General features: G+C 40.3%; 2 protein-coding genes across 4 annotated transcripts in view; both read right to left on the bottom strand.

Moving 5' to 3' along the window:
* Positions 1–7: 7 nt before the first annotated feature.
* On the bottom strand, positions 8–13,566 carry LOC122186427 (probable glutamate receptor). Of its 2 annotated transcripts, XM_042883078.1 has the most exons (12): positions 12,904–13,566; positions 11,975–12,094; positions 8,883–8,990; positions 6,523–6,554; positions 5,918–5,977; positions 5,631–5,810; positions 5,222–5,448; positions 4,438–4,535; positions 3,737–3,954; positions 3,094–3,319; positions 2,242–2,489; positions 8–1,710 (listed from the first exon to the last, which is right to left on the bottom strand). In XM_042883078.1, exons 3-12 carry the CDS (start codon positions 8,953–8,955, stop codon positions 1,609–1,611), a joined length of 1,464 nt encoding a protein of 487 aa, XP_042739012.1. In that variant the 5' UTR covers positions 8,956–8,990; positions 11,975–12,094; positions 12,904–13,566; the 3' UTR covers positions 8–1,608. The 2 variants fall into 2 exon arrangements, with proteins under 2 accessions (XP_042739012.1, XP_042739013.1); XM_042883079.1 differs by lacking the exons at positions 11,975–12,094; positions 12,904–13,566 and adding an exon at positions 10,123–10,163.
* Positions 13,567–13,766: 200 nt separating this feature from the next.
* The window catches only part of PLCH2 (phospholipase C eta 2), a 75,508-nt gene continuing 62,107 nt past the window's right edge, over positions 13,767–27,167 (bottom strand). For both annotated transcript variants that reach the window (XM_042883373.1, XM_042883374.1), the window contains 4 exons: positions 26,878–27,024; positions 26,666–26,745; positions 20,601–20,937; positions 13,767–16,822 (listed from right to left, as the gene is read on the bottom strand). In XM_042883373.1, the coding sequence (XP_042739307.1) occupies positions 15,084–16,822; positions 20,601–20,937; positions 26,666–26,745; positions 26,878–27,024 (2,303 nt within the window). In that variant the 3' untranslated portion in view covers positions 13,767–15,083. The remainder of the gene's footprint in view (positions 16,823–20,600; positions 20,938–26,665; positions 26,746–26,877; positions 27,025–27,167) is intronic.

The following is a 27,167-nucleotide window of genomic DNA, read 5'->3' as shown; positions in this document are numbered from 1 at the left end:
TATTTGTGATGAAAAGACTTTATTTTTTTGTTCTGTGAGACATTCATATAGAAATATATTTAAATGTCAATGAAACCTTTTTTTATACATCTCTGCCTACTCTGCCAGCAGTGACATGGCATACCAAATAGTTTTTAAAGTGCTAAGTCAACCTGACATTGTATTTTTCCATGTCAGCTTTTAAACTTACCTAAACAATCTCATGCTCTTTGCAGTTAATTTGGTCGAGGGACTGATCCACCTCCTACTCTAACGAACTTTATGTCAGCTGCATTTAAAACAGAACTGTCACAATGTGAGAGCACACAGTAGATAACTGAACAGCACTACCACCAGTTAAAGAACTCTTAACTCCTACTGCTTCCACTGTTATTAACAAGCTGAGGGGGGGGAGAGGCAGGCTGCATCCATACTAAATTACTTAGCAGTAATCAGAAGTTTAAGTCTGCATTGCATTCAGAGTGAATCTGAACACTTTATTCGGGAACAACCAGCTGTATCCCTGTCACAGACATGTTAATTTCTGTTTCCTTCAGTTATTTAATGCTGGAACAGAGAGGAATTAGTCTCTCTGTTCATGCAGTGCAGTTAAAACCACTTCTAAGGAACTGAATTTGTGCCCTGCTCCATCAGCTGCGCAGTACGTAAATGCAGTTATTTAACCCTGAATTTGCAAAACTGCCTGTGCGTGCATCAGCCATTCCACCTCTGAAATGAAAAACAACTTAATTAGAAAACTATTTAATATGTAACCAAAGTAACCGTTCCCCATGAACTTCAAAGATTCTTCTCTGACAGCAAGAAAATAACAAAAAATGCCCGTTACTCATCCTTGCCTACTGAATTTGTACTTTAATTGACTTTGCCAGCGTTCATGTTCTACTGCTCTTGGATTTAAAGTATGAATCTTATTCCTAAATAGTTCCTAGTCAAGTTAACTAGACAAACTGTCCTCTGTAGCTAAACAAGGAAACATATCTTCTGATGGAAAACAGACTTTTCTTAAATCTAGTTCCTTAACTGTAAGGCTTCCCTTTCTCAGATTTTAGGCCTTTGTGTAGAATACAGTTAAATCCTGCATTATTGGGATGGATGCATCAGTAATGTCCTTTCTGATTCAGAAATGACTTTCACAGTGATCACTATCATTTGCCTAGAAGGAGGCAAAAATACATTCTATTTAAAATTAAAATCTTAAGAAGCAGTTATTCTTGATTAGAAGAGTCAGATAAAAGCTTTAATTTTCAAGATTGCACCTCATTCTATAATTAGTATGCAGAGGCTTCATATTAACCTATCCCAAGTCACTTATTCCTGCAGGCATTTCTGCACTTACATGGTAAACTTCTAAATTAAATATAGATGTGATCACCCATCTTAACCTCCCTTAATTTTAGCAGTTGCACTCTCCCTCTTATCAATTCAAATTCTTCCAAGCTGCTTGGTTTTGTTCTATAACCAGCTCCACCATCAATCCAGAAGTACTGTGTTTGTAATTAGGAAACTAACACTCTACTCTTGCAGAAAAATATCTTCCTACAGTGATGTAGCTCCTATGACATATAGGTGGTAGAACCACAATATATGCCCATTCCTTAAGAATTTTTGTTAAGCATTAGCCCTCCCTGAAGTCTCCTGGGTTTGTCTTGTATTTTCTTTTATACGTAGACGAGTGCACATTTCTTCTGTGAAAATGGAGCAACAAGATTTCTGGAAAAGAAGAGGGGGGAAAAAAAAAGGGGGATAAGTTTCTCTATTGTAGAATCCAGCTTTTAAATGTTCACTAGACTTTCATTGCAGTGGATGGGAGAACAAGAACACCAAAATACACATTCAAATTCTAGTGCAGTTTTATTTACGTGTTTTCCTGCTTGTCAAATGACTTGAGAATAGCCATACTTGAGAATAAACTTGTTATTGATGATTTACTGTCCTCTGTACACACGGGAGTATTGGAGTGCAGTCTGTCTGCATTACAGTAAATGCTTCTATTTAATATTCTAAGGTTTTTAAAATTTTTATATTGCTTAGGCTACATAACTGTCACATAGCCCAAGCAACAACATAGCAAGGATTTTAAAGAGTAAATACATAGCATGTACTTTCCCCATTACATTTCTTTCCTCAGACAAACAAGACTGCCATGGTCAGAAAGCCAGCATTCCGCCCAGGGGAGCACTAATGCCCACACTAAACAGAAGGGAGCCCAAGAGGAAGACAGAAATGACGACAGTCGCCCACCTTGACATGTCCAGCAGCATGTCTGCTCTTATTTGACAGCTCCACCATAGCTGCAATCACTCCTAATGCAAGGCCAATGGCAAGAGTAAGAAAGAGCCCACCCAGAGCCTGGGGCTGCAGGGGGCTCCATCTGTCTCTGCTCTGGTGAAGGCAGCTGGACTCCCACCATTTGTTACGCAAATAGTCAAGATCACCCGATTCGCGCAGTTTGAGGACAGCAACTGACAGCTTCTTAGTCCACGGGGATGCTGGCAGCAGAATGAAAGAGAAAAGCATGTAAGAGAGGTCACAGCCACTAACATTTTTAATCAGCCTGCTACTACATGACAAAGCAGGGTTAGCCGGGTGCTGCTTCCCAGCTTTCAAACGGTCTTTCTGCAGAGTGCAGCAAAATAATCTGAGTGCTTTCTTGGATAACTAGATAACAACCATTCCTATCCTATCCACTAACAGAATAATGACAGTTTGAAGTCTCTGAAAAATACTATCAGTCATGCTTACAAGAGAACAAATTTGATTAAGAGTTCTTCTGCATTCTTGGTACCACAGAGCAGGAGGAAAAAACAGGAAAAAAAAACCAAACCTGGTATCATTGGCAGCGGGAATTTTTAAAAGCTGCTGTTCAAAATAAGAGTGAGCACTAGTGATAATTCATTTACTGAATGAAAATATTGGATAACTGGTTAACAATTTGTTCATAGTGGATTATTAGTACATAGAACACTTGATACATAGAAAAAAGCCTCTGAGTTTCAGGATTTAGCTATTCCAGGCTCTTTGCTCTAACAAACTATTTCAAACCCACAAAATCCAAGTGGAGAAGTGGGACAGAAGTCATACACAGTGACTCACCCTGGGCAGTGGCAATGCCAAATCCTCTGGCTCCAATAACTTCAGGGGCTCTGATCAAATTGCAGTGCCTGGCGGCTGCAAGGTCTTGAGAGATGGATTCACCAATGAAGGCATAATTGGATTCCATCACACGTTGAACTGCTTCCTGGTAGGTTTTGACTAAAACGTGGTCTCGTCTCTTGTCCATATATTCATAGATCATCTGATGGATGGGATTCTTGGAGTTCTGCAATAAAGCAACGTGTGAAACAATTATCCAGAAAAATATTTGCCTATGTGCAGTGACTGTGAAAATATTTAGAGAATAAGAGTGCTTAAAACCATTTACCTTTCAGCCCTCCAATTAAAATTACCATCTTTCTAGCACTTTATGTTCAAGGTACACAAGAATGACCCCTGAAGACTAGTACCACTGTCTTAAGAGAGGATACACTATTAACACAAAATCTTCTGCATGCTTCTCTCTCAGAGAAAAGGTGAAAGAAGAGATAAGAAAACAACATATACCAATCACATTAAAGTACAAGAGAACTGACACAGTCTACAGAGAAGAAGGTGCTGTAAGACCCAATGTGCAGACAGCTTGACTGCACTTTAGCACTTCTTAGGCAGGCATGTACGTGCACAGTTAAATTTTCTGCACCTTAAAGAAGTAGAAAGTGGAGGAGCCATCCAGTGTCCCAAACTCAAGCTTCCTTTGCTTCACAAGATCTTCAAAAGTCTGGATCGGGAGCTGCTCGCTGCCAGAGCTCAACAGCGCGGTGAAGTTGGCGATGTAAGCAGCCAGCAAAGCTATGGTGAAGAGCCACCAGATGGCAGCGATGACCCGCACAGAGAACGCCTTGGGCCGAGGGGTGACACCTGCGAGCCCAATGGAGCCGACAGAAAGTACGGGTGGTGAGAGAGACAGCCTGAGACAAAGCCAGCACAAGACTTTTTAAACATGCCAACCTGCGAAAGCTGCTTTGCAGCTGTTTTAGGAACACACGGGCCTAAAAAGCCCTCAGTGGCTGGTTTGAATAGCATCAATGCTGCATGCTATGCAGAGCCAAAGCAATATACTGGCCAAAAAAAAAAAAAAAAAGACTGCACTGTACAAAACATAAGGGCACTGGTTAGTCCTGGAGCAAGAGTCACAGCAGAAAACACGCAGTGCTCACACGAAGCCAGCCACCTGCACAAGTCCCTAATCAAGACATCTCTGTTTTAGCACTGCCAAGAGTCCCTGTTTATCATCCTTTCCCTCAGCACCCAGCCATACAGTACAGCACTCTATATGCACTGGGCATACACAGTACATATGCACATATGTACTGGATATGCAATCAGCTCCTCCCAGCTCACCTTGCAATGTGAGCGCTCCTGCTCCAAACCAGAGGCTGTTTAAAAAGGTGAAGTGATTCTCTTCATTCTTTGGCTCATTCCATTCATAAGGGCTCAGCCTATGAGGAAATAACAGGATGACACCAGACACTAAAGGAAAAAGCAATCCTGCAGCATGATGTGCAGCAGTGCAGACAGCCTGGAAATGCCCTATCTTTCCATCAGAGGTCCTCCTTTACTTGTAGCCCAGTTTATCTAGTAGACAAAAATGCTCCTGGTCAATACCTCAAGTATTTGCAACACTGAAGGCTCAGGACTGGGCATAAAACAGGAAGAGCAGTAATAGAACTTTTGTTCAAAATTGCAAATGCAGAGAGTGTTAGTGCAGCCTCATGAAGAGAGGAGGAGAAAAGTGAATGTCCTGGGAAAGGAGGGAGGGGAAAGAAATTCATCCACAAAATTCAGTGTAGGATTGAGTGCATGAAAACACTCTGGGAGAAAGGACTGTGGCAAGGAATATGGTCAGAGGGAAAAACAACTTTGAAAAAAAAGTGAGAACAAAAAAGCTGAAACACAAACAAACAGTCCTTCTGACAACAGTGGAAAATCCACATCAAGAGATACGGTGATTTTCATTGGGAGTTCCTACTCTTAATCTGCCATTAAGCTTTATTAGCTCAGCTTCTGGATTTGTACAGAAAGTTTCTCAAAGCAAAATGTACCCTGGTACTTTCTTAAAAATAAAAATCTCTCCATAGCTGGGAAAGCAGTTGACTCGAGCAAAAACTGTAAAACACATCTGTACCTGGCAACAAGGAAGAGGCAGACACACGTCAGCACATAAGCAAATAGGAGGCCAGTCCAGGTCTCCTTACTGAAAGGAGCCAGGAAGTGGAAGAAAGACATCTCCTGAGAGATGGTGTCCTTTCGAAGCAAGATTCCAATCCCAGTCTGCAGGAATGGTGTAGTGAAGGAGATTACCTCTTCCCTTGCTGATGTGACTGTCAAGGGAGCCACTGCTATGTCTGCTTCCTGTAAGAAGTAGTTAAAATATAACCAACCGTCCAACCTGCCTGAAGTCTTGTATCACTAAAACAGAATGCTTCCCAGGCTGAGTGGACAGATACCTACGTGGCCAATAGCCATGTAGGCACAGCTCCTGGGCTCCTTTCCTTGTTAATGCTGCAGTTTCTCAAATATAAAATGAAAGTTACCTGTCTCAGAATCTCTCCAATCATTCCTGTCCAGTTCCCATTGGAAGAGATGGCTCCATACTTCCCATCTCCCACCACCTTCACCTTATAGCTGAAGTGAAGCATTGAAGCGAGTGCTTTCAGCAAATCAATGCAGTATCCCTCCAGTTCTGCACTTCTCACCATGACATAAGGATCTTCCTGCATAAACAGGGAAATACAATTACATGCCACCACAGTCTGCACTGTGACTGGCTGTGAATTAACTCCAGCTATCTCCCAGCTACAGGGTTTTGTTACTGCCTTACCAAGATCGTTGTGACAGTCAAAGCTGGAAGGTTCTCTTCTGGTCCCCTCAAGTCATTGGCCTACAAATAAAAAAATAAAGGAAAAATAATTGAATTTCCCTGCTTACCGAGGGTTTATGTTATAATGTGTGCGTGTTCCATGACAGTAATTAATCAAAAGCATTACACTTTATGGCATGTTGTCAACATACAAATAAAAAAGAAAATCACGTTAAATGCTGTCACAATTCTTCAGGTACAAAGTGCATATAGTCTTCCAAAGAGAGATCAATTTGTGCTGCTGACAAAACAGCTAGCAGCCAATTAAGGCCTCATTAGAGAGCAATTCCTGGAGACAAAACAGCAGGAAACCTGAGATGAAGCAAAAACATGAATTCACTTTCACATGAAACACCAAATTCAAGAATGCATCTTCCTACCTTACAGTCCGAAGATGCTTTCTGGTCACCAATACTTCAGAACAGTTCATGTTTTTGCTACTAAAGCTGTCTTCACAGATTAAACACATTGCAGGCTGTGAACTCATCTATTTCTGGATTTAATATCCAAGAGCTTTTGTACATATGACTTTATTGGTAACCCTGCATCAATGAACTTCAACATACCTTAATCATAGCATCATCATTCCTCATTGCTCCTGAAAAAATAACAACAAAATCAACTCCTTGCAGGGTTTATGCTTACAGTTCCTTAAAAGCGAACTTTCATAAACTCATTTCACTTACATAAACACAATGATCATCCTTGGACTCAGAAGTTCACAGTACAGCTGACTTGTAGTAACTTTGTAAGATTGTTTCCTTATTCACAACACAGTATTAATGCCAAGCAAAAAGAGGCAGAAACATACACAGACTGATTCAGGCTGCAGAAGTTTCTAATTCTACCTCTATTATTATTATCACTCACACATTGAAAAACAGATTTTGCAGAATCGCCCTTCCTGATGAGTTGAAAAGCCAGCAGTCCTGCTGCTTCACACGACTCAGATTTCCACTCCCCCCCCCCCCCCCCTCCCAGCTCCTGCCAAAGCCCGTCTGCACCCCTAAGGAAAAGCCCTGTAAACAACCTGAAGTTCATCAGCATTGAATTCCAAGACAAAAGGGTTTCTTGATAGGTTCCTATTGTTAAAAGCAGACAAAGGAGACCATCTCGCAACCTTTGGAGCAGAAATCCTTCTCTTCCTCATTCAATTGCTTTCTCCCCGAGAATTACAGCTGCTCTGACTTTCCATTCCTGTGAAAATTCACTGCAGAACACCTGAGTGTCACCAGATCTGCTACTGATCTGCTGTTCCGTATTACCTCTCCTCCTTCTGTCTGTTTCCTCTTCAGTAAAAATCCACTCGTAAAAGTATTATTAATGAGATTAATTAAGCTTTTGGCTCTACTCTTTGCTCCGATGTGCAGCTCTTAACAAAATCTGTTGAATTATTTGATCCACAGCTTCCTTTATCATAACACCCAGAATACCTCAACTCCCCAAATCTGCAAGAGATATAAACTGTAATAATTGAGATGCAGAATGAAAAGCACAACTTTGTGGATGTATAGCATATTAACTACCCAGGATAGTTCCTTTTTTTTCCTAGAGTGTGCAACATTATTGCTCCCTGGAATCAAAGAATTCACAGCGCAAAAGCCAAAACTAAATAATAATTAAAAAAAAAAAAAAAAAAGAAAAAGATAAAACAAAGAAATTAGAGTGCTTTTACTCTTCCAAGCAAAACTGTGAGTTTCTCATTAAATATAACAACGTATTCACTCATTATGTATTATTCATTCTTTGGATTTGCATTTTCTTGTGCTGAACTCCACATTATTGTTAAAACAAAACCTGCTTTTTCCCTGTCCTCCACAGTTCTCCATGGGAGCTGGAAATCTTCACAAAGGAGTTCTCTTGTCTCTCTTCAGAAACTCATTAGAGCCAGTGAAAGCTGTTTGAGGCTCCTTTTTTGAAGACCTGCTAGGGTTTTTTGGAAGAAAACAGTCTGTACCGAGGGCTTCAGCTCCCCCACAGTGGCTCTGGATGCAGCTGTTCAAAGCCCCATTGTAGGAACTGCTGAAAGGACCATAAGAAATCGAGTTGCAGCCCTAATTCTAAGTTCATCAGAGTGACACTTCTCAGGGGCCAAGCCCTCCGTGTGAGAATTTACAACAGCACACCACAAAGGGTCTCATCCCTCCACTCTTGCCCCCAAAGGTTTGCTGCTGCAGGAAACCACCGTGGTTGCAAAAATCAGCAACCACAGCAAAAACAAAAAGCATTTAGCACAGATAAACCAGGACTGGCCTCCTCACCCCCACTTTTCTACTCTGTGCCCCCTCTGCCTAGGTTAGCAACCCTGCCTTGGTACCCTCTGTCCACATTTCCCTTTATGCAGCTTGTGACTATGAGGGATAGCTGAACCAAGAGGTCAGATGGATGACGGTTCTGGAGTACACTGGGACACTCAGGATAAGAGTATCAGAGAAACTGACCACTGTCACTAAAGCTAAAGACTGATGTATACGGAACCTGAAGCAACCTGCTGCTACCACCAGCTCTGGTCAGGTAGGGGACAGGCAGGTGAGAGGGGCAGGAGAACCAGTAGAGGAGCCAATTTTTGTTTCCTAGTAATGCTGCAAGGCCAAGCTACTCCTTATGTCTCCCACTGAGACATAGAACACCAAAAAGCCACAGTAAGATTAAAACAGCAGGATTTGTTCCAGCTGCAAAAGCAAGTGCCCCAGCTCCTAGCTCTGGGGATGCAGCGCGATCCAACCAGCTGACTGCTGTGCATAAGTCACTGGCAGGCTCCTGCTGGCCCTAAGGTAGGTCCTGGCAATGTCTTCATAACCAAATCTCAAGCAAGTTTTAAAGACAGTGTCCTAATCTAGCGCTACTATTAACAAGAATTAAAGAAATGTGAAGAAAAAAAAAACAGGTTTGAATGCAGCTAGCTTTTTTGGCCAAATATTCTCACCTGTCTGGCTTGATTCTCTCAGGAGCAGCACAGCTGTAACCACACTGAACATAAAGTGAAGTCCTTTGTCCATTGCAGCAGAAATAGCTACTGTTTAGAGAAAACTTCCTGTTGAAGTTAAAGGAAAATCATTAATAGTGGTTTTATGATTCCTCAGTGCTGAGTTAAATCAGTACATCTTGGATTTTCTGCATCTCAATTCTGAAGAGCTCCAATTCAAACAAGGTCACATCTGAGACCAAATAGAACAAACATTAAAGAACAGGTCCCAGGGAACACTTTAGTGCAGAAAAATGATGTGATGAACACACAAAGTGGATGTATCCACTGCCTGTTGCACTGTATCTTTCCCAGCCAGCTCCCTACAGAGGAGAGGCAATGTCTCCTCGGGTGCAGGGTCAGGGTGCAGGCATCGATAAACAGGAGATTTTTCAGGAGGTCCTTATTTCAGAGACATAAAAGCAGAATGTTAAATTTCCCTTTTTTGGGTTGCAGAGGAAAAAAGAAGCAGGAATGATGCACTTGAGCCAGCAAGGAACAGCTGTTCTGTTTTGTTTTCTGGTAAATTTAACCAGTAAATTATTGCTACTTTTTCATTATGATTGAGTATGTAACTATGAAATGATCTTTACAAAGATTAAAAAAAAAAAAACAAAAAAAAAAACAAGCTATTCTGAGCTGGTAATAAAAATGAAAGAGTTGTTATCACACTGGCTGTCTTAAAAAAAAAAAAAAAAAAGCATACATTTGTGCAAAATGAGCATTTTTGCAAAGGTAAATGTACTTCCTTAACTCTGTGTTGGTACCAAGATAATTTAAGGATAAATGGAATCACCTACAGGGAGAATAATGGGAGGACAGATGACTTCAGTGCCTTCCAACCTGTAAGGATCTGCTCAGCTGCTGCTTAAATGAACCACTGCAACACCCCTTCACCACCTACTTAACAAAGTACCACAACATTTTCTCAAGTTTTACAGCAAAACAAAGTAAGGATTTATGATGTTACTTCGCTAGAATTGGCTCTAGAAATTTCTGAGTCTTTCAAAATATGAAGAAAAAAGGACATTACCCCTCAGCCACTCTTCTGCACACAGTGCCAAAGGGAGGCATTAGAATTAAACCGAGCAGTAGAAAAGATGAACAGCCATCAGCAAAAAAGGTGACAGCCTGTTGCACACGACCTTCAATCTTTGCCAGCTAGAAGCACAGCAGTGATTGAAGGCAGCATCTCACTTACAGCAATTCCTTCAGCCTCTCCTAGCTTGGTCTGTCTGACTGGGTCCCAGCAGCAGCACGTCGATGGGCAGGCAAATGAAGTGCTGGAGCAGAACGCTGGCTGCATCCACGCCGTTATAAGGAGAGCGGGAGGAGCCAGGCGCGGGGCTGCTGCGGAAGGACGTGCCAGCAGGCAGCGCAGGCTGCGGAGCACCTTGCATTGGGACAGAGGAAGGGAGCACCCAGCACAAGAAGTTTGGAAGCAGGTCATTCCGGCGGCTCGATACTACACTGAGACTCGGAAAGTACAAATACCTCTGCCTGGCCTGCAGTGCGGTCCTGTAAAAGCCTTCCTTCTGCAGAACCTTGCCCTGTTCAGCTGTGCCCACCTCCCCTGTCTACTCCTGCTGCTAGCTGAAGGCTTTCTCTGTGCTGTGATTCTCAGATCAGTTGGGAGATTCAGGTACAACATCAGAACCCTCACAAACCAGTTACATACAGTAGTATTTCCTCACATCCCAGAATGCTGAAGAAAGGTCTGAGCTTCAAGATAAACCACAAACTCTGGGTTGTACAGAACTGTGTACACAGACATGAAATTCCTGACCCCTTCATCCTTCCACTTAGAATCTCCACTTCAGAAGTGAGCTACATACAACCCTGCCAAACGGCTGACTCTATTGGGCCAGGTCATTTATAAATGCAGCATCAAGGCTCTGAAATTACAAAGGATTGCTTTCACAGGAATTCAGCAGAGTAAATCATTACAGCACATCCTGCAGGGGAGTTGGAACATGTCCACACTTGAGTAAGAAAAGAATTATTTCACACTTACTTGACTTGAAGCTCTGTCCATGATGGAAACGTCTCGGGCAGCTTGCACCTTCCTCCCTAAGCCCTTTCTATACATGCCACTGAGTTCATCAATCACTAAATGTCAACTGGTCTTCAACAGTCAGAATTTGCTTACGTTTCAATTTTTGAAATGCTTATAATAACGTACTTGGTGATGCCAAAGTGGAAGGGTGGGACTCACAGTGCACTGCAGTGCAGGGGAGCTCCAAGATTACTTTTACTAAACTTCAGGCCAGATGGTGCACATCATTCTTACAATATGGATTATGGCAAGGTGCTACACTATCAATGATAAGCACATTCTTTCTATAGGACAAAACCAAAAAGATACCAGCAGATCAGCTTGGATTTCTCTCAGATGCTCTGAACTGCTTACAGCTCCACTTCAGGTACTAGCTTTGTTAATTAGCACATGATTAATTTTTCACTTTATGTGATAGCCACACTCTGGAGACTCCGGCAAAGCCTTGCACTTAGAGAGAGGTTAACAAAAATCAGACAATTTAAGGTTCTCAGCTGCTTCTCATGAATACTCTTCTAGGCTTTAGCAAGATGCACATTATGGTATGTGATTTTTCACAGCTGGCAGCTAATGATGGCTAAGCCACTAATAAGCTCAGCTACAAGCAGCTGTAAACATCTCAGCACTGTCAAAATGAGTTTTTACAGATACAATCAAATGTTCATCATCAGTGATCTTCAACACCAAGCTGGAGGAATACAGACCATAAACACCAAGGACAACCATGCACTGTCTGGACTCCTAAACTGACACTTTAATGAACTGAAAAACATTTGGGACAAGTCCATGACCTCACAGGGAGAACTCAGGATGATGGAAGATGGCTGCTGTTACTCTACATGCCAGCAGGAACAGATACAAAATGGGCCTTCCCTAGACAGAGCTACGATCATTACTGTTGCCTACAAAGCAAGATTATGAGGACCAAATACATCGGCATTAAAAACCCATTAAAAAGAGCTGTGTGCTTGTTATGCACACTTCACTGAATTCTTACCTGCAGCTTTGGATGAGATAGAGCCAAGCAAATGTTTTCACACATTAGTTGAAGCTCCCTATATATGCTGCCTTTCTCTCTGAAATCTCTTTCGCCAGCTTGATTTTGAGATCTCCACTACTGCTCCGGTTCGCGTAGGAAAAAAAAACAAACAGAATCTAAGTTTTGCTTAATGCTTTCGAGTTTGTTGTTGTTGTTGTGGGGGGGGGGGGGGGGAAGGGAGCAAGACAAGAAAAGCCCTCTCCCAAACCTAAAAGATACTTAAAAACCTAACTGTGATACCAGAGTCAGCACCAATCTTTTCCCTCTGTTAATCAAACACTAAAAATTGGAAATAGAATACATTGATTGGTTAGATTATTACTTGTAATTATTCTTCAGAGCAAAATTACTCTGAAGCAGAAAGGATGAAGAACAAAAGTAAATTGCTGCTGCTCAGCAGTGTAGGTACCACAAAATAAATTCCATTCATATGAATACACAACACATCATTAATAGTCCTGTGCAGTGCAACAGAACAAGTTGGCAAGGCAGTTACCACTGATCTGCAAACAGGAGGACAAAATTCACATGTACCCTAGTAAGTTAAACCCAATTGCTGCTTTTTAAAAGTGTGAAAAAGATATTTTGAAGTGTTGCAAGGTGCATTAATTTAACAAGTATTGCTTAATCAATGAAAGATAAAAAAGCATTGTGGATTTGTCTTTGAAAAGAAAGAGGCCTTTCACACATTAACCTTCTGAAGCTGTCAATTTGCATCTACTTTCTTGCTTTAAAGATAAAAAAAGCAGCAACTCCCTGCAGCTCTTTGGCCCATAACTGAAGTATTACAGGCTTTCTTGTCTAAAGAATGTTAATGAAATTCACTTTGTTTTATGATACAGAGCAGGACTGATCTTGGCAGATCATACATTCTGCTGATGATTTACCTTTTTTTTTTTTCCTTCAGAGACTGCAAAGATATTGTAGATTTACTTCAGTGCACATTCCAAAACTTTGTTGCACAAACCTCAAGGGCCTCTCATCCAAATTACGAAGACAAGTAATGAAGATCAGAGCTAGGATGGAAAACTGCAGGAGCGTGTTCAGACACAGCATCATTTTAAAATATTTCATCAGAGAATTTTACTCCTCCCAGCCCCCACATCCTTGTTATGCTGAAATCATCACCCATAGTTAGCTGTACCTTTTGATATCTCAGGGCTGAAATGTTTGTGACCAAATGCCAAGAACTCCCTTCTAGCCTCACATCCATAAGTGAACTGAGGAGCCTTCCAGGTAAGGGAATGAACAAAGCAATGCACATTTTCACTGTGCACTTTGCTGGGACAGGAAGAGATTTCTTGCATAAGTACTTTCAGTCAAATTTTAAACAACCTCAGTGATGAAATAGGTCTATCTACCTTACATGAGAAAATTAGTTTCTCTTTGTGTTGTTCTCTATGACATTCACTTCCTTGGCTGTCTCAGAATAGATCAGGTCCTTTGACAGCATGTGTTGGGCTACAAATTCCGTGACTCCCCCAAGGATTTTCATCCAAACAGTCACTGCTGGCTGCCAACACAAGTTCAAAATCATCCACATGCTGTGTATCACACGTCTGAATGCCAGTGTCTACCAATACTTGCACGTGTTTTGGTGCACCAGAGAAAATTTGAGCAGGATCTGAACTGGATATCATTCTGAAAAGAGTAAAATGAAATGTTATAACAGCATTAAAAAGTGTTATGTTACAGCTAAACAGTCAACAGCTGGAAGATTAAATATGTTTATTTTAGTAGAACAAGGTGGTCTTACAAACAAATTTTTAGATTTTGCAATATACACAGAAGAATCATTACAAACAAAAGCAAAATATTTTCTCAATAATAGGGACCCTATGCAGCTTGAAAATAAAATTAAACCTCTGTTTCTCTTTAAAATGCATCTCAGTAAACAATCTTCTCCATCACTGATAAAATACATCTATAATAAATGACTTTGGAGGGGGGAGATGGGATGGAGGAAAAAAAAAACATTTTAAAAAATGGGGAGGAGAAATGGTTATTCTGTTTAGCTTGCTATATAACTCTAAATATGTTCATCTAAAAAAATTAAATATATATATTTTAAAACATATCATTGAAAATTTTGCATGGCAGTGCAATACAGAAGTAGTAAAATTCATCCAAAAAAGTGCTATGTACAGCAGCATTGTTAAAATACCATAAAGAAGGGATGGTTCTGTTTTCAAGAAAAGATCAGTGTGCTTTTTAGTCATTTCTGAATCAGTGTCAGAAGATGTTTCCTGCCTTTTTTGACTAATTCTCCCTTCTCATCTCATTCCCACAGATGATGTTTTGAGACAAGAAACAGTCACAGTTCAGTCTAAGTGTGTGCATGTGTACACATACAAGCAGACACACACCTGCATACACACAGAGGCATACATATATACTTTTATATATATATATATAAAAACAAGTTTGGTTTAAAAAAAAAAAAAGCATTCCTTTGGAACATGGCAACAGATTTTCTTTCTTCAAAGAGTGCGACAATACGGATTTTCATTGAAATAAGACTTTATCTACTATATTATTAATTAAGGAAAGAATTCCACTGCAATTTTGACCGTTTCCCAGATGCCTCCAGCTCTTCATGAGAATACCAAAACAAGCTATGTGATTTCAAATCCAGCCTCCTTTCACAGATACATAATTCATAAGAGTAACATTAGCTGTTGCTAGCATCACTGATGTTTAACTGCTAGACAAAGCAATTAATGAAAGTAATAAGGAGCAAAAGTTTTGCACAGAGCAAGTTGCAAGTGCAAAGAAGTGGTCACACCACAAAGGAGGCCAGATTTGAGGCTGGAAAAAACGTAATAAAAAAAGGAGGTCAGGTCATTAAGACTGTAAAAATATGTCTCTGATTTCACTTGGTTGATCGAATTCCACAGACGGGTGACAAGTCGAACACTCATCTATTCTTTTGGAGTCAGGATCTTAAGTGCCTTTGCCATCTAGGGAAGGCCAGGAAGCACTAAGCCATACAAGGATATTTTGTGCCTCTCAGGTCACTATGTTTTGTCTTGAATGTAAACATCACCTTACTCAGTGCCCTCTAGAATTACAGTTTCAGCATAAAGAAGACTTCTGTGTCAGTATTATAATCAGTTTGGTTCTTAGGCTGGGATGTAAACACAGCAGGAGAAGCTATATCCATACAGACTGCTTTTGCAACGCTGCAGGCTCCCTCTGGATTTCCTCTCTCTTCAATGGGACTCCCACTGAGCTGGCCCAGGCTTTGCAGTCGCTGTCTCTCCTGAGCTTGCTTGGCCCTGTTGGCAATGTACCGCACCCTGCTCTGACTGCGAGATGATGACCTGCGAAGGAGTCCTAAGCTCTCCGCTTCCTCTTCAGATTCGGTTGGATCAAGACTGATGGGGGAAGTGATATCATTTTCCTGCTGAAAGGCTGTTAGCTTCTTCAGCTGCTCAGTCAATTCATCCTGGGGTCTGACAGAGGTTCTCAGGCCTGCAGAGCGGCGCTGCTCACGCATTGATCGAGTGACAAAACTCCTGCTGATGCTACGATATTTGCTTTCAAAAGTGCACACAATGTCATCAGAGGTAAGGTCTCCAAGACTCTTGGATTTCACCTGGTTATTCCCAACCTTATCCTGTGCTTTGGATTTGTTAGAAGATTGCCTGAGACTTTCTATGTACAGCCTGCTCCAGGTATGTCTCCTAGGAATGGATGAGAATGCATCCTGAGGACTCCTTGCAAGAGGACGGGGGCATAATTCATCCGCTGGCAGCTGGTCAGACCTCAGGTTAGGATTGGATTTACTCTTGCTCACTATTGGCATTTCATTACCTGACGTTGTAGCAGACCGTGGGCGAATACCCCTTCTCATGGTAAGGGGCTCAAAGTTCTCATGCCGGATGCCAAGATCTGGAAGGCTTTTGCGAGCTAGATTAGGTAGAGAGAGATCTATCACAGTGTCATTGGAGGACATGCTGGAAGAGGAAGACATGCTGTCACGATGATTGCTGCAATCTAGCTTGCTCCAGATCCGGTCATTAACAGTAGCATCAAAGTATACCTCTGCTGCTGGAGATAGGCTACTTGGATTTTTTACTAAAGCTGAGGAGTCTGACTTTTTCAGCCCTTCACTCTTTGACTTCCTTATTAACATGTAAGAGCTCGTCTGAGAAACAGGTAGAGCCTGTGAAGCCTGGGCTTTCTGGAAAATATCTGGAGACAAATTTGGATGTGAGCCATTAATCACATTGTTTTGCTGCAGGACAGCTGCTGCACCAGGCTTTTGGCTTTTCAATACAGCAGCGGTTTTCAAGTCTTTCAATACCTGCCCTGTTTGGTCTTTCTGCTTCTGGCAGTTTTCAACAGGCTGGCCAGCACTCTGAGCTTCTGCCACCACCAGCCAGGCTTTCTGAGGATGCGCTGCCAAATTAACTTGATCTTCAGCTTCACTGCATGCCTGTGTCCAACCATTTTCTTCTTTGAGAAGTCCTGCCATGCTTATCCTCTCATCATCTTGGACTAATGCATTGATGTCAGCTGCTTTTGTGGCTGTCTGCATCTGGTCTTCTGCAGCCAAATTTGGTCTTTGTTCTCTAGTGAGCAGAGGTTCTGGAGGCCGGTTCGATGGGTTGCTCCCTTTTGTTTGAGATTCACTGGAATGATCAGACACAGATCCTTCTTCAGAATCACTGTAAGGAGTAATGGGTAGAGGAAAGAAGAGGCTGGCATGATGGCTTTCATTTGCAATAACAGGCTCTTCAGTGATGGTTTCTAGGCTGCATAAAGAAGTGACTGACCTCTGCATCGAGAAATGGCAGACATCTACTTGGAAACATGAAAGAAGAAAAAGAAACAAACAAGAAAAACAGAGATATTGGGTTAATTAGCTATTATGAACTCCAGTTTAAACTGCAGATTTATCCTTTATATGGCATCCTTTTGCTTTTAAGGTAGGAACTGCATATATTAATAATGGTGTTTTTTTAAATAACTGATGATTTCAAATGCCTAGCAAAGGCAGCAACATTTTTGGTTCTTTCTGTTCGAGCTGCCCAAAAAAGCAGTTGCTTCTGAAAAAACCCAGTCCACACATGCTAGGAACATAGCATTTTTCTGATTGTCTTAATCAAAGAACAACTGTATCCATCCGTTTCTTTGTGTCTTTGGATCCTCTATTAGAATCTAACTTCTTCCTCCACCATTCAGCACCAGCTGCATTGCTCTTTTCCTTCTTTCCAGCACTCAAACATGACAGTATGTCAGACCATAATCAGATAGTGTATAATCATCAGAACACCTTCAGTAACCAATAGATGTGATCTTAATTATCAGTTAGTCAAAGAAGAGAAACATCATAGGACTTCTGGAGCAGTTTACAAAGTAAAACAATGTGAATACATTCTATGTAATGTAGTCAATGTGCTTTTAAAAGACAAAACAAAAAAAGCTTTAAAAAGTAACTTTGTTTTCCTAAGAGTCTGCCATTTCTTCTTCATAAGACAATACAGAGATGCATGCTTCATGAATACCAGGTTCACAATACAATCCTAAAGAATCACTACATCCACTGTACTACCTGAAAAAAAAAAAAAAACAGCACTCCATCTGCAATGTTCCTATTCTGTACCCTAAGAACTGGAGCATTCATGCCAAAAACACTACTTCCCATGTCTCCAAAGCACAAGGCAAACATGCTTCAAAACAAAAAACAAACAGAAGTACAGGCAACAAGGTGCTTCAATCAGTGACACTCACTCGACAGTTACCTTTAACTTGCTTGTCCTTTCAGTTCTTAACTAGAGAGGGAGAGTGTGCATGTAGAATAATAGGACAGAACAGAGGAAAAATCCAGTTAATGTAGGGAAGGCAGGTGCAGGTAACAGGACAAATTAGTGCTGAGGGAGGGAAGGGAGACAGACAAATCTTCAAACATTTTTGTAGGATTCTAAGAATTTCTGACCAACCAGAGCATTTAATAGAATCCATAAATGGACAGATATTAAATCCGCTGTTTTGCTTCAGAATAATATAAGACAATTTTTGCTACTGTTCAAGAAAAGAAACAGAAATGTAATATGAATTTGTTGACGCTAGTCATAAAGAAAGCATCTGGATTGTTGAAGGCTTACGTGCACATAAGCCCATCCACCACTCACAGAACAGCCAAATTTTCAAAATCTGGAGGAGTCCAGAGCTGGCCACACCAGTGAGCTCTTCCTCTCCCCATGCAGGCCAGGTCACCTGAACAGATTACAGCACACTCACAAAGCAAAATACCAGAAACTGTAATGCAGTTGCCATAAAGGAGACAAACCAGAGACTATACCTTCCTGTCTCACTGTTGCTGCACATCCCATCACCAGAATGTTAATTATGAAATACAGCCATATTAGGCTGATGTTATTGGTTTCCTTGGTGCCTTGGCCCAAGGCACTAAAATAGCAGGAGGATGGGGAAAGCATGCTGTTTGCACAGTGTTTGTCACTGGACCATTGGCATTCAGTCCGAGTGACTATTTCACCATTTTAAAGGTTTGCTGGTTCCATGCTTGAGAAGTCAGATGGATTTAATCAAATTTCAAGCGTATCACAATATTTATTTAGTGACTTAAGGGGCTAGCAGGGGAGCTGGCACTGATAATGGGAAACGGTTCCTTATGTCACACTACTCAGAGCTTATGAAAAGCCCAATGCCAATAATTTAGGCATAGGAAGGGTTCTGCTGCCCTGGATTAACTTCAAGTCACAGGAATTGGCAAAGTTCTTTCTCTCCTTCCCACTACCCTGGTATCCTCCTAAAAGCTCAAAGCAGATAAAAAGAGTCAAAAAAAGAGAGAGAAAGAGCAACTGTAGATGCCCAATTAAATCATATTGGTCAAAGAAATAAAATATTTTAAATATCTATCTGAGGCTTTCAGAGCTCATTGTAAGAGAACAGCCAGAATCTGTTACTAAAAGAAGGACTCTGTCACAAACATACAGTTTGTGAGTAAAGATACGGTGACACCATCCCAGTGACCACATGCATATGCCTGGCTTGAAACAACTATATAATAAAATGCTGTAGCTTAAATAACCTTCCTTTAAATGGATGAATTTTACATTGCAGTAGAGAAATGTTAACAGTCGGCATTGCTTGGCTCACGTCAAGTAACATCAGATCACATACCTCATCTGCTTTGTATTATGTAACTGGGCCCTCAGGTCACAGTCAAATTATATATGTAACATTAAGCACGTCTAGAAATGCTTGCTTACTGGGGACTTGTATCTATAGGACCAGAGTGACACAGACTAGAGAATTCCCTGAACTGATGTCAGCAATTTACACAATAAACTGCAAGTTCTCTGAGGAAGGAATTTTGTTTGATTGTTTAAAAAAAAAAAAAAAAAAAAAGCACATTAGATATCAGTTCTGTTGTGGTTTTTGCTCAGTAAAACACAAATGCTGATGACGGAAATAACATTTGTTAAAACAGATTCCCTATATTCAATCTCTACTTAATGCTCTGGTTTGGATCTTAAAATTTGCTTAGTATCATACCACATTCACTGAAAAAAAAAGAAAAAAAAAGAAAAACGGGAAACAAAAAGCCCTGAACAAGCAATCCAAACATTCATGGACTACTGACAGCTTTTACTACTGCAGATGGACAACTAGGCGTGGGAAGGACTAGTCTAAACCAAGCACATCTAATGAAAAAAAAATAAAATAAAAATATTTATGCTTTTTTTTTTCTGTAATTGCTAAAAATAATAATAAAAAAAAGAGCTCTTGATAGCAGAACAGCACACGGGAGCTTCAAGGTAAAGATGCTATGCAGAAGCTGAGACAATGATGTGATCTAAGGTGGAGAAGGGTGAAGAAAATCTGGTCTTACCAGTAAAGAATATAGGGGATTTACTTCGAATTTCCTCCAATTTTTGAACGAATAAGGCATTCATTTCCCTCTGTAGGGTGCCCACTTGCCTTCGAGAAGTTTCAGAACAGCGCTTGGGAAATTCTGGGCTTCCAAGGCTTTCTAGACTGCTGGAGTTGGAGGATATAGAGCCATTGCTGGCTGCAACCAAGTTGATAGTGCTTCCATACTTGCCACCTGATTGGCACTGCCACCGCTGCCGGGAATGAGCCTTTATTCCATGACATTTAGATTCAACATTTTTCTTCCCTGAGGTCATGAAAGACTGGGTGCTCCTTGTTAGATCATCGGCATTTCCAGGGCTACTGCAAGACTGCAAATCTGACTGTGGTCTGGACTGAGCTTTAACACCCCAGTTTTCAAGCTCTAACCTCTCTTCTCCACTTATACTGTTATACTGATCACGGTGAAGCAAATCTTTAGCAATAGGCCTGGTAGGTTGGTCACTCCACTTGCTTTCTAGATCTGGGCTTTCTTTGGAACCAATCATGCATTTCATGCAGTTGGTGGCCACTCCAATCCTACCAGAGCTGTTGATGGCGCAGCGTGCAAAAACACTTTGCTTCTCACTCTGGTGCTCCCGGAGCCGGACCCTGTTAGACCTCTGTATGGGTTCACTGAAAGCAGCACCCCCTTGAGCACCACTCTGACTTTTGGCTTTATGAGAACTCTGGGCCTTACCTTTCAACCCTTTGCCTTGTACCTCCCCACTGGCACCATCCCTGGGAGCTGGTGACAGAGAAGCACTTTCTGACTCTTGCGCAAAGCAAGGCTGTGAGGCAGCTTCTGCTTCGTGGTCTTCACTGGCCCCTTCAGAGCTGTTGTCTTTTGTGTCAAAAACAATTTCAGGAAAGCCCTTCTTCTTCTTCTGGCTTTTGGTGGGTGCACTTGCTGTCCGTCTCAAGATGTGGCTGCTAAAGGAATGTTTGCGATGGAGCTGACCAGCAGCATGACTGTCCAGGGAGGCCTGCTTTGGATTTCTGAGAAATAGGCCTTTTAGGCCCAGAGCTTGTTTGACCTGGAAAATTAAGAAAAAAAAAGTCCTTAACAGAAAATGGAAAGCTCTTCCTTTGGGCCCAGGAACTCAAGTTCAACGATCAAGTGACAAAATGATTCTATGATTCTATACTCGTGCACTGCACACACATGCACTTACACACAGAATATTCTGGTGTATTTCTGACATCAGCATATAAACTAAATCAAAACAGGGACAGGAAATAAAAACGTGAAAAATCAGCAGCAACTGTTTTGCACAATTTCACTTTTTGTGTGTGTGTTTACATAACATTTTCCAGCCAGGCTTATCTCTGTATTTGTCATCAATTTCTTATTAATTTATAGCTCCTTACGCATTCAAATTTGAAGCGTGTGTGTAAATAATCCCAAGGAATTAGTACAACAGAGGAATTAGGACATCCTAGTTCTTACACTGTGAACTCATGTTCTAACAAACTGCTCTATCAGAAAATACTAAACAACACTCAGGCTTCTATATCACAGTGTAATTAAAATAAAGCTACAAACACCACTAGTTGATGTTATCCTCAAGTGCCATTACCAGCTTTGGGGCTTTGCTGAAGTTAAGACCTGCTGGCAAACAGAGTACTTAAAAAAAATATCTGAGCATGTTTTTCAATAAAAAAAAAAATCCACCTGCAAATTCATGTAGCTAAATATGTTAGGATAAGGCCAATCAGAATTGTTGAAGAATTAAATTAAATTTGAAACACAGTGCTGAATTCTTCAGCTTATATAGAACATCATATTTGTGCAAAACTGCACATTAGATGCTGACTAGTCTAATCTTTCCTGTCTCCTAAACTGGGAATGGTAACTACCACTCATATTTCAGACAAGAAATTTGCAGCATGCACCAGAGGTTCCAGCAGGAATAAAGCAGAATGTTCTGAGAAAACGAGAGGAAGAAACTAAAAAAAAGAAACAAAAAAAATCAAACAAACGTCACACAAAACAAGCTGTAGAAATGGTGGCAATTTCAAAAGATATTTTAAAATCATCTTAACTTTACTTCTCATGCAATATCAGATGATTACAGAATTTAAATGATAGTGACATATTCAGCTAAGCATTATTTTTCTCTTATTATGTTATAGATCATGACAAATTTGATGCCAAAATCTTTACATCTTTGCATCTTTTGTAGCTGTCAGGAAATACACAGTGGACATAAGAACATCATATATTGTTTTTCAGTATAAACAATACTGATTCCTCACTTAAGCAATATCACAAGGAACTGAACTACATGTTTGACATGTGATCTTCAAAATGTTTCTCTTTCTACCTGTGCGATTACATTATGATCATTTCCTACCATACAATACATCCAAAGACACTCATGTATGTTTTCATCACTGAAGAAACACATCATAAACAGATGAAGTTAGTCACGTTCAAAATAGAGTACTTCATATACTTCAGTACTTAAGTATGAAATACAGAAGCACTGTCAAAGATTTCCCCACCATCATACAGTGATTCACATTTCAGTGAAACTAAAAGAATTTCAGCATTCCTGTAAACATTCCAGGTGTACTTGCCAACTTTTAAAGCTGATGTATGATAAAGAGTAGATTGGTCTTGATCCATGCATAGAGCCTCTTACAAGTAAAGCAGAGAAAGAAGCATGACCCTTCTAATCCGCTTCTCCTTTGTTGCTTTTATTTTCCAGTTAGATTAGGCTCTCTTTATAGCAGTAGTTCACTTCCTTAAGCATAAAGAATGAATAAAAATATAGTACAGAAGCTTATAACTGAAAAGCATTGTAAGAAACCCATGGTAAATTTGATTGGCATTTATGCAGTTTACTTATCACATGCCAAAATCCACTGTGAGAAAGAGATAGCTAAAAAGCAACCTAGAATGGACTTCACAAATATACAGAGAGTAAGATAAAGAAGGCAGGGATTGTCTCTTTCCTATTTGTGGACAGAAGCAGTGCCAATAATACCCAGCAAAGAAAATGTAATTGAAATATTAATAAGCATCCTGTGAGAGCCAGGCTATTTAACAGTCTGCTTGGATCAAAGTAGACTCAGCTTCCTCTAGGAAGCTTCAAAATGAGATTCTGCATTTGTTAAGCAGTGAGGAGAAAAATGTTCCGCTCCAATTGGTGAAAGTTGGCAAGTGCACAAATTTATTGCTATAAAAGTCATACAATATAAATATTTGCAAAGTTAGGGAAAAAATGACACACACATATACATATAATTAAAAACAAAAAAAGAAAAGCAGTAATGGAATGGGTGACAAGCAATGCAGGGCCCCAGGTATCATTCCTGATCATTTGGTGCATCTTTGTAAAGATCAAACTATTGCTTGAATCGATTGACTGATTCAAGAATGCAGAGATAAATTTGGTTAACTTAAAAAAATAATTCTAAAAAAAAGGTGAAAAAGAGGCCATTTTGATGCAGATCCAGAATATGTGCTTTTAGCCTTTATCCCAGCTTTTATAGGGCCACTTCAGTTTTCAAAATACTTAGAAAGAGGCTTCTCCACAATTTAGAAAAGTATTCACTGCTAAAGGTTCTTTTCCACATGAAAGAATTACAGCTTGTAAGAGAAGAGATGGTAAGCAAAACCTCAAAGAATAGAGAGAGATTATAGAAGGACTTTTATCCTGGATCTGCTTCATAAATGAAGGCCTCTCCAGCTGAGCAATGACCCAACAAAACTGACCAAGTCAAATGTCACAATCCATGGTATGAGTTGAAGGGCTTCAAAATGCTAGTAAGGAAACATTGATGCTAACAAAGTTAGAGGCATGCAGGTGTGTGCTGGTGGTCACTACACCTCCCTGAGTTAGGAGGGGGTACCTTCAAGGCGTCTAAAAATGTTCTGCTTCTAAAAGTAGACTTTTTTTGACATAGAGAAGCCCACTGAAATCACAAACAGACAGAGTAAAGGCAAATAAGACACACAACAACAGAGAGGGAGAGTCTCGTCTAAGAAAAAAGGAGAAATTCCACAATACATAAATAGACTACAGAAGAGACGGACAAAGAAAAGTGTCTCCAGGAAACAGTGCAAGCTAGAAGAAATTTCAGTTAAACACACATTGAAGCAAAAGAAATCTAAGACTCTGCTTTTGTGATGCCAAACTAATGAAAAGGTTGAAAATGCTAAAAAGCTTAATTTTTGCATTATTTGGATTAATGAAGGATGGGTAAAAACCAGACCTGTAGCTACAGAGTACAAGCTTTCTTTCCAAGTCCCTGCATTTTAATTAGGTTGTGCACCACATCAACATTTTAACATCAGAAAATCTCCAGAGACTGCAATGATGATGAGAAGCAACAAGGGGTGTGTAATATATTGAGAACATGAAAAGGGGACAAAGCAATCAAGAAACAAATTAGTGCAGTAGTTTGGAAGCTAGCAGATAAGGACAGGGAAGAGACAAGTGTGATACATAAGGGTCGTTTAGCTGTTTGAAAACTTACCAAGAAAATCTACTGACCTCAAAACAGCTGCCAAAGTTTAAATAGGCATGTCACCCTACTACAAATTATAACTATCACCAGCCAGTTACTCATGAAGAAGCTAATAAGAGCAAATAATTATGAAAGATTAGATAAAGTAAGGATTAAAAGAGTGATAATGCCTCACAATATTGCCAAATAGGAGTTGAGGTGAAAACTCTTAAGACTGTAAACAATCTCTTCTACAAAGAATCACAATCAGTATCAACGACTTGGAAGCTGAAGTTTTAGTCATTGAAGTTATTAGTCATGATGGTAGACTTAGTTTGTCTTAGCCTATTTGACAGCAGACAGTAAGTGTTAGACTTCAGTTACTAACAGGATATTGAAGTATTTGCTATCCTTGCAACAGCAGCACAGGCATCACCTGAATGCAGGGCACAACTGGAATACAAAAACTGCACACGACACTGAGAGACAGAATAGAATCTCTCTATTCTCCATCATTTTGACTAAGAGTAGAACAGAAAAGAAGAAAAAAAGATGAGTAGCGCTGGTAAGGCCAGTCATCACCTCTGCTGGAGCCATAGAGCAAATAGATGCCTGCTTTCATTAAAGGATGTAGGTGAAGGACACAGCCACTAAGAAGGTAAGATCAATTCCCACTGGCCTTGTGACCAAAGGTGAGCTTATCCAGGACTTGCTACAAGTCTGGTGAGTTTGAAAGACCTATTCAAGAATGAGCAATAGACCTGAACACAGGAACTCCAAAGTTCATAATCAAAAGTAAATCTGTTTGAATCTTTGCTAATGCATGCATCCAGCAAGTGTCTGCAAGCTTTCTGAGAGAATCACATCCCTACTCACAGTCATAAAGGCACGACTTAGATACAATTCCCTGCAACACAAAAATACAGTCAGAAAAAAACCTTAGCATTGAATTAGTCAGCTTATCATTACTCTTCCCTGAAGAGCATAAGTGGTCTTTAATAACCTTCATGTTAGCCTTTTACTTGTGACAGGCACTATGATCATTAAAGCCTGTTCTCTGTCTTACTCAGACCAACACCAACTGCCTCTCTTGCTCCACAGAGCTACATTCAGACATTCATAACGCAGGCAACAGGGAGTTTCAGGCAGGACTCCCATCTCTGTCATTCTGAAGCGAACCTGCCCAGAGACTCTACTGTCAGATATCAAATTAAAAAAAGCAGGAACTGAGCTTAACATCTCATTTCATGAGGTATTTAATATCTCATTTCATCCTCATGAAAGCCACACTCTCCAGAAACAGCTCTTTTTATAAACTGAAAACGAAGCTTTCCTAGTAGTTATCTTGTTTCATCCCACTAAATTAGAGCAATTTAAAAAGCTATTTTCCTTTGTAAGAATTATTTCAGTTCTTTCTGCATGAACACCATACACACACACACAAAAAAAAAACGACCAAGAAAAAAAAAAAAACACCTTAGAATTCCCATCCAGTTCAATGCTGCCTCCTGCTGTCAGGATATTGATATATCACTTTGTTGAAAGGGTTCAGCCTCACAATAAACGATTAAAAACTGGTTTTGAGATTCTCAAGGCCCTATAAGATACTCAGAATCCTGAATCTCATTGAAATTTATTCAGTGGAAGTAATTAAATCCAGTTTATTTCCCCGCGGTGCTCTCATTTCTAGCTGGCCAAGGCAAAGTTAGAGCTTTATTTTTAGCTTGAGAGTAATTCACATGAATTAGCTGTACTTCTCCTGCACATGAAGTAAGCACACTATTACCAAGAAATGAACAGTGGAGAATAAGCCCAACCATAATTATGAAGACCAAATCTCCCCTGCACTTTAATTGCTATTATGGAAGAATTCCTAAGCAAATGACGGCTAGAAACTTAATTAAATTTAAAATGCAAAATCATCAGGCAGACCAGGCCTTCATAGAATAAACTTTACAGGAAGAAAGCACTCATGGTTCAAGGGTGTAACCTCTTCTTTACCAATGTGCACTTACTATAGTGGACACAACCACATTCATTCATAAGAACGTGTGTACATTGCAATGAGATAAACTCCTTTGGCTCCCTCAAAAATGTGCTCCAAGAATCTTTTTTTATAATGTATCCTAAGATTTGTGTTTTGGTGTGCACTCAAATATCTTAGGCTACTATGACAATCACACAGGTGAAGTTAGAGTAAATAGGTTCATACAGACCCTCACTCACTGGACATCTCTACTGTGACACAAAATCCTGTCAGTTCATTGACATACACAGATCACACTGCACTGCACTGACAGCACTTACCTTACCACAGATGTCATTAATAGCCACATGAACAAAGATGGATGCCTCTTCTATACCTTCTAGGTATACATGTCGGTAACCTGAAACGCAGGATAAACCAAGATGACAAGGAAGGGAAACAGATGATAGCAAAAGCATCTAGAGACATTCCTTTTGTAAACAGCAAAAAAGTCCTGAACAACTGATGTGGTAATTCCTCCTTTCTTTCTTACCTGGCATCATACTGCTGAAAGCTATTGTTCTTTGTCCAATAAAATCCCGCCCAATTGGATCATGGTCCCACACAAGGAACCGAATCAAGGCGATCTCTGGCATGTGCAGAGTGAACACCAATGTTTCTTCCCACATTGGGTTAAATCCTGGGAAATAAAGAATCAGCTTTTATTTTGTTCACGAGATGCATGAAGAAAGAAGACTGTCTATAAAAGGAGCACCTGCACTGCAATGACATGCTAGTTTTCCTAGCAGTTTAATCACTGTTCTTTAAAAATCCAGCACTCCT

Source organism: Lagopus leucura, unplaced genomic scaffold (assembly GCF_019238085.1).
Source record: "Lagopus leucura isolate 7727_CA_CO unplaced genomic scaffold, USGS_WTPT01 Super-Scaffold_100037, whole genome shotgun sequence".
Classification (NCBI taxonomy): Eukaryota; Metazoa; Chordata; class Aves; order Galliformes; family Phasianidae; genus Lagopus; species Lagopus leucura.
The sequence above is the reverse complement of the archived record's forward strand: the minus strand, read 5'-3'. Positions and strand labels throughout refer to the sequence as shown.